At 39.0% G+C, this 12,496-nt stretch overlaps 1 protein-coding gene across 2 annotated transcripts in view; it reads right to left on the bottom strand.

The window, feature by feature from the left end:
• plekhh2 (pleckstrin homology domain containing, family H (with MyTH4 domain) member 2) overlaps nucleotides 1-12,496 on the bottom strand; it is a 47,265-nt gene that overhangs the window by 19,537 nt on the left and 15,232 nt on the right. For both annotated transcript variants that reach the window (XM_084092355.1, XM_084092354.1), the window contains 9 exons: nucleotides 10,843-10,905; nucleotides 8,041-8,190; nucleotides 7,869-7,952; nucleotides 7,691-7,772; nucleotides 5,810-6,013; nucleotides 3,927-4,699; nucleotides 3,764-3,839; nucleotides 2,716-2,810; nucleotides 2,368-2,536 (listed from right to left, as the gene is read on the bottom strand). In XM_084092355.1, coding sequence (XP_083948481.1) covers nucleotides 2,368-2,536; nucleotides 2,716-2,810; nucleotides 3,764-3,839; nucleotides 3,927-4,699; nucleotides 5,810-6,013; nucleotides 7,691-7,772; nucleotides 7,869-7,952; nucleotides 8,041-8,190; nucleotides 10,843-10,905 — 1,696 coding nt within the window. The remainder of the gene's footprint in view (nucleotides 1-2,367; nucleotides 2,537-2,715; nucleotides 2,811-3,763; nucleotides 3,840-3,926; nucleotides 4,700-5,809; nucleotides 6,014-7,690; nucleotides 7,773-7,868; nucleotides 7,953-8,040; nucleotides 8,191-10,842; nucleotides 10,906-12,496) is intronic.

A 12,496-nucleotide genomic window follows, 5' to 3' on the forward strand; every position in this document is an offset into this window, starting at 1 on the left:
CCTCTGAATTGGAATGCAGCTTACAGTATATGGACAAAATAACTGGGATACACTCTTTTAATTAGTGAGTTCAGGTGTTTCAATTAGACCTATTGCAACAGGTGTATAAAATCAAGCACCTAGCCATGCAGTCTGCTTTTACAAACATTTGTGAAAAAAAATCGGGTCGTTCTGAAGAGCTCAGTGAAGTCAAGCGTGGTACTGTTTGTGAAACTTCATCCCTGCTAGATATTTCATGGTCAACTGTAAGTGGTATTATTGGAAAGTGGAAGAGTTTAGGAACAGCAACAACTCAGCCATGAAGCGGAAGACCATGAAAAGTCACAGAGTGCACTCGGGTCACAGAGTGCAGAGGCGCATGGTGTGCAACCTGGCACAAACTGATGAAGAGTGTAACCCGATTTAAGATTATATGCCCACTGGTCATTTGAAATGAGAGTAGAAAGGTCTTGTTCCCAAGTTTCCTTCAAACGATTTGTCAAATCAGGAGACAAAGTAATAATTATGTTATGACTGAGATAAGATGTTTATTGTTGGGTTTAAGATCTAAAAATTTGGGAAATGAGGGAACAGTTTCTGCACAAAAAAGAAATAGGTGATTATTGGGGAGATTAAACTTGGTAGACAGAGATAAGTAGGATGAAAACACCCCCTCTTCATACAGGTCCTTAACTGAGAGTAAACCATTACATGCTCCCATCAGGTATGCAGAGGAAAGGCCATTTTCTATTCCAACATGACTGTGCCTCAGTGCACAAAGCAAGGTCAGTAAAGACATGGTTGAATGAGTTTGATGTGGAAGAACTTGACAGGCCTGCACAGAGTCCTGACCTCAACCCCATCGAACACCTTTGGGATGAACTGGAACGGAGATTGTGAGCCAGGCTTTCTTGTCCAACATTAGTGCCTGAACTCACAAATGCTCTACCGGACGAATGGGCAAAAATTCCCACAGAAATACTTCAAAATCTTGTGGAAATACTTCCCAGAAAAGTGGAAGCTGTGATACAGTAGCTGCAAAGAGGGGCCATATATATTAATGTATATCGACCAGATTTACTAACAGCTTGCACCAGCGCAAACCCTCTTTTGGCGTTAAAAAACTACTGTCAGGATTTACTAAAGAAACGCAGTGAAAAATTTGAGATGAAAAGGTGTAGAAGGGGGCTATTTTTGCAGCTGACCTTATGCATTTTTAAGAGTTTCCCTTTCAGACGCAAAATTTATGGAAGGAGAGTATTTAAATCAACCATGCAAGGTGATTTACTAAGATTTGCAGTTTGTGCTAGTTCATTTACTGGTATTTGCGCCATTATTTGACACCCAAGAAAACATGTCTTAAACTAGACGCTAATTTGCTCTGCTATGGGTAAATTGCGTTGGTCATTATGAAAATGATCTGGCTGTGTCTGAGTTCTTTAATTTGTGCGTTGTCAGTAGATCACGGGCAGAACTCTCCACTCCCATCTGCGCTTTTTTGGAATTGCGCTCTCATACTAATTTGCCCTGTTTAGTAAATCTGGCCCTATGTAATTAGAATGCAATGCCATTAAAGTCCCTGTTGGTGTAATGGTCAGGTGTCCCAATACTTTTGTCCATATAATGTAAATACTGTACTTAGTAAATTGGCCAAGTCATTTATTTCTTCAAATTAAAACGTTGGCAGTTTGTAGTTGAAGACCTTTGAGTTTCTGTTGTATTTGACGATCAAATGAAATGGTGAAATGAAGCGAACTCTCAGAGCAGCTCTGGAGTTCATGTGGAGTGTCCTCATATAGTAAGACAACAGACGCTGAAGACACCATGAGCATCAGACGTCCTTGAGTATGCGTAGTCTTATTTACTCTGAGACACGTGCAACATGCAGACTTCATAATGAAATAGCAGTCTTTTTGTGGTTTAATATGCAGACACTAGTCTATATCACAATTACAATTTGGTTAATTTTTAGAGCCCTACTTTTGATTTATTAATCAAAACATTCAATATTATGCAGTAAATTCCAAATTCCATGACTGGATACTATAATTCTGTCTGTTTTCAAAGAAATCATAGGAACAATTTTGAAATTTGTTATAACCAAAGAATTTAATAGATTTTTCCATGAATGCTCCAGTCCTTAATAATCATCGAATGAGGATTTTTAAAAATAATTTTGTAGAGACTGCACTCATAAAGAATACATATTTTAGAGCAATGTTCCAGTGTATTTATTACGAGGACAGACCCACTGGGTAGCTGTGATTGAAGGTCTTGCTCAAAGGTTCAATGGTGATAACTCATGGATTGATAATTGCAAGGTTCAAATCTGCAGGTGCTTGGTTACCACTAAAGTTATCTTTAATAACTGCTGCATAATGCGTGTACCTCTCTTAAGTGATCGAGGGCTTCCTCGGCTGCTGTTCTTGTGTGACTCTGATCCAGAGGTCTGACAGTTTTCCTCCTCTCCAGAGTTAGACTGACACTCCTCAGAACTGTCCTCCTCAGAACTACACGACTCCTCAGATAACTGAATGTTGCATAACAAAGTCGCCTTCTATGAGAGTAAAAACAAATGTGGCATTCAACATAATTAAAAGATTTGCTTCTATTACTAATAGAAATGCAGACTCTTATGCAAAAACAATTTCTACAATTAACACTGCTGAGCATCAGTCTTACAGTGAGACAGCTACACACTCCAACAGACAGATAAAGACACACACAGGTCCCTACCCCTTTCACTGAGGTGAAGACGGGTGTATTTGTGTTCCTGTAGATGAGGGATGTGTAGAGCATGTAGGCGGGGCAAGAGGATGAGTGGGAGGAGTCTGGAAGAGGAGGATAGGACATCACTAGCTGTCAGTAAATGCACAATATGATTTAGGCAAGTAAGAAATGTTCCTTGATTACTTTGCTGGCCTTGGACTAATATTTACATTTCTATGCAACAATCATTCTATGACCATAACGTCATTCTATGACCATAACTTAAAACTACAGATTTTAAAATCAAAGGGTTTATACAAGTAAATAAGAATATTGTTTCAACAGGGGAATTTGGGTGAATCTCTGGGAAATTTGTCAAGAACATTTCTATTTGAACTCTATTTTTAAGATTTTTTTAAATGTAACATTTTTTTAATTATTAATTTAATATTTAAATTCCTTTCAATTTCAATTGTAAGCCCATAATGAAAAATAAAAAAATATTCTAATGTGATGCAAAAATGTTTTTCGCATAGTAACAAATTTGTCAAGCGAATTTAATTTATGCTAATTTTTAATTAATTAAAAAAATATTATTTGCATTTTGGTAAAAGGAATCTTGGAGTAAATGTACTTAATTGCCATAAAAATACAGTCACAATGAAAAAAAAGAATAAACTGTCTTAAAATAGCTTTGCTATTCTTTATTGTAAAGTATAATTTTTCTAATACAATAGCTAAGGGAATGATGGCAAATTAAACATCTTTCTCTCTTCTGACCAACATAATCAATCTCTCAATATTTGTTTCCTCTTTTGTAAAGTTATACAAGCATTATCATGGATTTTTTCTTTTGCTGTTAGAGCAAATGGGAATGCAAAAATTTGTTGTAGTTTACGTTCGCCACTATAGAAGGTTAGCCAACTATGTAACTTTGAAGTTGAACCCTGGAAATAGGAAAAATGTCGAAATGCACGTGAATGATAATGAAGACATAAAATAAAGAGAGATGAATGAAGGGCAGCTGGATGGAAGAAGAAAAAACGCAAATACAAAAAAACGATCTAAAACACACCTTTATTAGCTTCATCTGTACATGACGTCTCTGACAGACGAATTCCTGATTTTGCCACAGCATATATTCTGCTCTCCTGCAGATAACATGAAAACACAGGTTTAGCACATAAACTAAAACAACAGCAATTCATATTAGTTCAAGTATTAGTTCCAGGACTCACCCAAGAGGGCAGCCTGTGCAGTGGAGGGGTCGGGGGTTTACTCCCGGGAACAGCTGCAGAGGTGTCGGGTGTTTCGGGTTCCTCAGGTGGCACTTCAGCTGAAGGCACATCAGTATGTTCTCTTTCACCAGTCTCCATCTTTGGATCTTGGTCCATGTCAGTTTCTTGAGGCCGCAGGGGACGTAGCATGCTGATAGCATTTCGAGTCCGCCCGTGGGCGGCTTCACTGTACAATGGAGGCTGACTCATATGCTTCTTAGCCAATGCCAAACTAACATTAAATGCATTTGGATTGCGCAATCGGGGCTGTTTGGGGGAAGCTGGGGTGTCTTGGGTGTCCTGAGATGGGGTGGGCCGCTTTGGTGTGAGAGCTGGAGTTAGGACTGGACTAGAGGTGTTTGTGTCACTGGAGGAGGACGAAGAATCCAGACATTGCGACTGGAAGCGCTTATTTAACTCATCTGAGGATCCATCTTCAGCATCTTTCTTTGAAGCGTTCTTGGTGCCAGGGAGACAAAGTCTGGTGCAGTCCACACGCTGCATGTCATCATCAAACAGCGAGCTGCTGTCGTCAGAGGCGGTGTGGTATGTCTCACTTGTGGGTCGGCTGAATTGCAAACCTCCAAACAGACTCCTCTCTACCTCAGAGGCAGCGCTGGACAGGATAGAGGAGACACCTCCGGGACTGTCCCGCTCACACTCGTCTTCAGATCCCCCCTTAGAGCAACGGCCAACACACTCTGTTTCTGGGCGGTTTTGTTTTATTCCAGAATCTGGATTGGACCAAACACATAGACTTGGTAAATACATGAATACAAATAGTAAATATTTTGCAAACCATTGTCAAGCCATCCATTTCACTGAATCAGACTCATTACCAAACATGACTCATTTGAGCAGTTATTTTAGTGAATCAAAATGCAGTCATCGCAACCAGTGCAGTATGATTCCTGAACAAATGACTGAGCTGGTTCTTCTGACTGAGCTGGTTCTTCTGAATCAAAAACATGAATCACAATCAATGTTACTGCGGTTACTGTGAATCACAGTGTTATGCTGCTTAATTTAAACATTTTTGAATTTCCAGATTAGGAAATACGTTTTGAGAAACATTCCTTTTCTAGATGTTTTGTAGGGACAATTAAAACTGGATGATCAAAATGAGATTTTTCCATTTTTTTATTTTTTTTTATTAAATGTTATATACTGTTCAAATGTTCTTTTTTATGAAGTGTCTTATACTCACCAATACTGCATTTATTGAATCAAAAATACATTAAAAACATTTAATTTATTTTAAAATGGCATCCATTACTCGAATCTTCAATATCACATGATGCTACAGAAGTTATTCTAACTTCATTCTATAACATCAGATTAATTATTAACAGCAGTTTTGCTGCTTAAAATTTTTGTGGAAACTGTGATTGTTTTTTTCCAAGATTTTTTGATGAACAGAAAGTTAAATAGGACAGCTTTTATTTAAAGCTTCAGCCCGTAACTTCTGGCGCTCTAGCGGTTAATAAACAGAACTACATGCGCCTTGCAGAAGAACATTGTAGCCAGAGCTACTTTGTTTAAGTCTATGACGAGTCACGCAGGTACTGGGCTACTCCACAGTGGTACGACCCGTACCAGTCTAAAATAGTCAGAATATAAACACTTGCTATAGGTGTACGTCAGGGCTGTGTTTGAACGGCTATTAGACCTCTTTTAAACGCAAAATTGCTTGCTGTGAAATATCTTTAATGCCACTTTTGATCAATTTTATTTTGTAATAATTTCTTAATTTCTTCCCAGCCCTGTTGCATCTCAGTCAAACTCAGCAGAATATGAACTATTACTCAGTCAAACAACTGAAGATATCATATTAGTCTTCTGACCAGTAGGGGGTCTCCTGCAATCCATGTGTGTGTGGTCACAATCCGGCAGGGTGTCGATGCTCTTCTGGGATGGTTCTGGGCCTGTCAGTACCTGTGGGATCTTCCCTCTGTTTTGGAAACAGCCAAAAGTCAGACTGCTGAGCCGCTGGGCCTCACCCACACTGGGCTGGACTGGGCCACCAGAACCCAAAGTCTGCTCCATGACTAAAACAACACAAAACCAGCTTAAAAAGATTAAAAAATAATGTTTTCTGAATATATATATATATATATATATATATATATATTAAAGCTGCCGTCGGCAACATTTTTTTGATCATATTCAGTGAAATCGACACTATAATCCGACAGAACAACATAAATAAAGTGGTTTTAGAAAAAAACCAGAGCTTCTAACTCCACCTGGAGCGTGTTATTTGTTTTGCAAAAATCCACCGCTCTCGGATCATCGGGTCCAATCAGCGCTGGGGGGCGTGAGATCTGACTGTCAATCACAGTTCGTGCACACGCCACAGATCCTACTCCCCCCTCCCGCACGTTACAATATCACATGCACATGCCTGATGTTCGCCGTGATGGCGGAGAGAAAATCTACTAACAAGCTTCCAATTCCTCGGTTATTGCTATCTATGGGTAGATTAGCCAGGGCAGCCTACCTCCGAGTCCATGGTGTTAATCGATGCTGAAGAGACGGACGCGTTCACAGAAAACATGGTGCACATGCACTGACGAGCACAAACTTGATGGGAGGGTGCTCGCTGGTAGTGGGGGAGGGGCATGAGAGTTGTAAACATTCAAAATTTTGGCTAAGTCGACTCAATCTGCCAGACTTGCCGACTGCAGCTTTAACTAGCAAATACGTCATAGGTTTAAAATATATATATCCGTTCTTCGTGATCCCATGTTTCAAACTTTAGTTAGTGTGTAATGTTGTTGTTAGAGTATAAATAATATCTGTAAAATTATAAAGCTCAAAGTTCAATGCCAAGCGAGATATTTTATTTAACAGAAGTCGCCTACATCGAACGGCCGATTTGGACTACATCCCTCTACTTCCTTCTTTAATGACGTCACTAGAACAGTTTTTTGACTAACCTCCGCCCACAGGAATACACAACAAAAGGGGGCGTGGTCTTGTTGCGCTCCCACGGAGAAGAGGAAGAGTTGCGTTTGTAGAGTGTGTTTGTCGCCATGTCGTCGAGACGCTGTTATTCCGGCTCAGATTGATAAGGTAATATTAAAGACATGTTTACAATAACACTGAGCGCATGCATCTCCACGTTATGGTAAGAGGCGTGACCTTTCCGGGCAACGTGCGCTAAGCTGCTGTCGAATCACAGCACAGGAACCGCTGGCACGATCAGAACTCGTTATGTATTTCTGAAGGAGGGACTTCATAGAACAAGGAAGTCATCAGCCTGTTTTTATGACAGTGAAAACAGCGGTATACAGATAAGTAAATTGTGTGAAAAATACTGTTTTTTTTTACACGCGAAACATGAACACGTTATATTGCACACTGTAAACACAATCAAAGCTTCAAAAACACACGAAGAACGGGACCTTTAAAAAATAAAGGATTCCATGAAGTGTGCTCTATTCAATACTACACAGTTTGCATGCTACTGTACATACTTTTACAGTTTGTTTGTGTTAGTCAGAGTTGATAAAAATGTTGATAAATGTTCTCTCAGTTTAATCTTCAATATCATTGATTAAAAAATAAATAAAAAAAACTTGTCAACAAATGTTTTCATTTTTTTTTTGTATGTTCATTTCATAACACTGTACATACTGCAGAACTAGCAGGATTATTATGGTAGAATGTTATTGTGAACATAGCCATGATTTAACCTACTATTTGATCACATGCATGATTACCTTGCAGTTGTCTTCTTAGGTCTTGTATCTCATTTTCCTGTTGTTGGTTGATCTCTCTCAGAGAGGCATTCTCCATTTCAAACTACAAGAATGATGACTGTGATCACAAACATTCACACAATCCCCACATATTTATCTCTTTCTAAAACACAAATATATATAAAGAGCATGAACATACTTCATTCAACTTCCGCATGACCCATTCTTTGATCTTAGCTGCTTTTTCTTCTACTGTCTTGGCATCTTGGATGCGGTTCTGTTTCTGAAGGTGTAAAACGTAAATGGATCACATTTTTCTTTTTAATGGATTTAAATAGGCGTTTTTGTATCCTGATGCAGGTATGACTGACCTGTTCCTCCAGCTGCTGCTCTAGGGTGTCAATAAGCTCATCTTTCTCCTTCAGTTCCGCTTGAAGATTTTGACAGCGCCTGAAAAGCTGCAGCTCTGAATCACTTGACTGGATATCTGAAGTCTTTAAACGCTCTTCCATCCACTGTACCTGCAACAAACACACACACATATACACAGTGCTAATAAATGTTATATGATTATATACCAAAACTATATATATATATACACACACTCACAGGCCACACCGGTTCAACTGCTCGTTAACGCAAATATCTAATCAGCCAATCACATGGCAGCAACTCAATGCATTTAGCCATGTAGACATGGTTCAAACTGAGCATCAGAATGGGGAAGAAAGGTGATTTAAGTGACTTTGAGTGCGGCATGGTTGATCGTGCAGGACAGGGCTGTCTTGAGTATTTCAGAAACTGCTGATCTACTGGGATTTTCACTCACAACCATCTCTAGGGTTTACAGAGAATGGTCCGAAAAAGAGAAAATGTTCAATGAGTGTCAGTTCTGTGGGTGAAAATGCCTTGTTGATGCCAGAGGACAGAGGAGAATGCCCAGACCTGTTCGAGCTGATAGAAAGGCAACAGTAACTCACACAACCACTCATTACAACTGAGGTCTGCAGAAGAGCATCTCTGAACTCATAACGTCAAAAAAAAAAAAAAAAACGTTGGAAAAACGTTGCCTGCAGCCAAAAAATCATGTAAATATGGACCAAAATCTCAAAACCTTGTTGAATCTATGCCACGAAGAATTTTATATATACAGTGAGGAAAATAAGTATTTGAACACCCTGCTATTCTGCTAAGTTCTCCCACTTGGAAATCATGGAAGGGTCTGAAATTGTCATCGTAGGTGCATGTCCACTGTGAGAGACATAATCTAAAATAAAAAAAATCCAGAAATCACAATATATGATTTTTTAACTATTTATTTGTATGATACAGCTGCAAATAAGTATTTGAACACCTGTCTATCAGCTAGAATTCTGACCCTCAAAGACCTGTTAGTCTGCCTTTAAAATGTCCACCTCCACTCCATTTATTATCCTAAATTAGATGCACCTGTTTGAGGTCGTTAGCTGCATAAAGACACCTGTCCACCCCATACAATCAGTAAGAATCCAACTACTAACATGGCCAAGACCAAAGAGCTGTCCAAAGACACTAGAGACAAAATTGTACACCTCCACAAGGCTGGAAAGGGCTACGGGGAAATTGCCAAGCAGCTTGGTGAAAAAAGGTCCACTGTTGGAGCAATCATTAGAAAATGGAAGAAGCTAAACATGACTGTCAATCTCCCTCGGACTGGGGCTCCATACAAGATCTCACCTCGTGGGGTCTCAATGATCCTAAGAAAGGTGAGAAATCAGTCCAGAACTACACGGGAGGAGCTGGTCAATGACCTGAAAAGAGCTGGGACCACCGTTTCCAAGGTTACTGTTGGTAATACACTAAGACGTCATGGTTTGAAATCATGCATGGCACGGAAGGTTCCCCTGCTTAAACCAGCACATGTCAAGGCCCGTCTTAAGTTTGCCAATGACCATTTGGATGATCCAGAGGAGTCATGGGAGAAAGTCATGTGGTCAGATGAGACCAAAATATTACTTTTTGGTCATAATTCCACTAAACGTGTTTGGAGGAAGAAGAATGATGAGTACCATCCCAAGAACACCATCCCTACTGTGAAGCATGGGGGTGGTAGCATCATGCTTTGGGGGTGTTTTTCTGCACATGGGACAGGGTGACTGCACTGTATTAAGGAGAGGATGACCGGGGCCATGTATTGTGAGATTTTGGGGAACAACCTCCTTCCCTCAGTTAGAGCATTGAAGATGGGTCGAGGCTGGGTCTTCCAACATGACAATGACCCGAAGCACACAGCCAGGATAACCAAGGAGTGGCTCTGTAAGAAGCATATCAAGGTTCTGGCGTGGCCTAGCCAGTCTCCAGACCTAAACCCAATAGAGAATCTTTGGAGGGAGCTCAAACTCCGTGTTTCTCAGCGACAGCCCAGAAACCTGACTGATCTAGAGAAGATCTGTGTGGAGGAGTGGGCCAAAATCCCTCCTGCAGTGTGTGCAAACCTGGTGAAAAACTACAGGAAACGTTTGACCTCTGTAATTGCAAACAAAGGCTACCCTACCAAATATTAACATTGATTTTCTCAGGTGTTCAAATACTTATTTGCAGCTGTATCATACAAATAAATAGTTAAAAAATCATACATTGTGATTTCTGGATTTTTTTTTTAGATTATGTCTCTCACAGTGGACCTACGATGACAATTTCAGACCCCTCCATGATTTCTAAGTGGGAGAACTTGCAAAATAGCAGGGTGTTCAAATACTTATTTTCCTCACTGTATATATATATATATATATATATATATATATATACACATATAAAATTCTTCGTGGCATAGATTCAACAAGGTTTTGAGATCACCTTTGAAAATGGAGATTTTCAAGAATTCAAGAATCACCTTTCTTCCCCATTCTGATGCTCAGTTTACATATATACATACATACATACACACACAGGTATATTAGTACTGGGTTGGACGCATTTTATAAAGAAAACTTTCTTTTATAATAAACATAATAAGTGCTATCATTGTTTTCAAAGATGTGTGATTTTTACAGTTAATAACCTGTGTGTTTAAAAATGTGTTTTAGTGTTTGAATGTCCCTTTAAGAACAGAATCATAATTCAGCTGAATCAAATACGAACAGTACATCCCTAATATTTGATGAAATGTCCACAAGAGTGTTACTAGTATTTACCTGCTGGTTGCCTTCATATGCCCGACGCTCTGCTTCCAACACTTTCTTCTCCAACTGCTGCATCTGAGAGAGCAAGAACTATGAATGAATGAGCAAAGGAGCTGTGTTTGTGCATGTATGCATTCATATGAAAGTCTGCTTTCATTTTTCCTCTATGCCATGGGCATAGAATAAGCTCTTAATAAAACATAAATTTGTCCCCTGCACTTTTTTCGGCCTAGTGTGTTCATGTAAAGGTTTTCATGGACCAATATGAAAAAAAAAAAAATCCAATTTAAATTAAAAGTCTGTTAGCCCTAAAGCGCTAAAGTCTGTTTCCTTCACACTAGAAGCCGGAGGGTGCCCTCATGCAAAAAGTATGCAAGTGAGGAGAGGATGTAATTTAAGTGTAATGGGTGAAGATAGAAGAACCCATAACTCTATCCCTCCACACATTAGATCCACAGAGGTGGAGCTGGACTAGGTCAAGCTCAACCCAGGCACCACTTGCAAGTGAGACGCATAGAAGTCATTACACTTATGACATTCCTGGAAATCCGTCATGTGGAAAAAGGCATCCAGCTATCACTGTAGCTGAATAAAAAGCAGAAACGTTGACTGATGAAACGTGAACACAATAAATACACGACTGCGACAATATATGGGTTATATGTGTTTTTCAAGCCATCTCGGGTTATTTACATAACAATAAAGTAGAATAATGCAGTGCTAATTGACATCGCCTTTATATCAGTAGAAATGATAAAATATATTTTCTGCCTTATTCTGCAATAAAAAAGTTTCATTAAGTGTTAAGGCCCGTTCACACCAAGAACATTAAACTATAAAGATAACTATAACATAACTATATTAGTGTACACACCAGCAGATGGTATCATTCAGTTTATTCTAAGCGTGTTTGTCTGCCGCTTTAAATGCTTAAACTCTTTAAAGCAGGATTGATTCTGATTGGCCGTCAATGTTTTTATCATCCATCAGCTGGATAAAATCATCAAATTTGACAAAGGTCAGAATAAACTAGTATTACACATACTATTATGCTCTATGCATAACATATTCCATGCATTAAGGAAAAAAGCTAGCTGATTTTGTAAACAAATATCCTCTAAGCTAGGATTTCATCTTTTTACACATATTACTCTAATAGCGTAGTATTGTCAGGAATGCAGCATGTCCATTTTCAAATAATTTTTACCAAAGCAGGAATGCCATGCTATATTACCATAACATTCCATCAAGTCTTTTATTTATCTTTTCTTGGATGAGAAGACCATAAAAAATTCCTGTAGAAAGTTAGGGAATGCAAAAACTACTGTCCAAGCAAGTCCTGAAGCTGTGTTGTATTGAAATGAGATAGATTTTGAGTTCTGTGGTAAACCAGTGGTAATGATTCAGTAGCTGGTCATTTTGGTGACTTTACCGTTATCATTTATTAACATAAGTTTCGGGGAATTTTGACCACTTTATTCTCAATCCTCATACTTTCTAGTTGAGCTCTGATATAAATTCCATCTTTCTCTTGCCTGTCTTTTACAAGCACTTCACACATTCAGGGTTTTAGTTGTGCTCATCAGATTGGAGTTTGCTGAATGGCTCTTGGAAATCTAATGTGGACCCTGTGTGAAAATGCTTATATTGTGCATATAATTATATT

Source organism: Abramis brama (genome assembly GCF_963993115.1).
Source record: "Abramis brama genome assembly, chromosome: 19".
In the NCBI taxonomy this organism is placed as follows: domain Eukaryota; kingdom Metazoa; phylum Chordata; class Actinopteri; order Cypriniformes; family Leuciscidae; genus Abramis; species Abramis brama.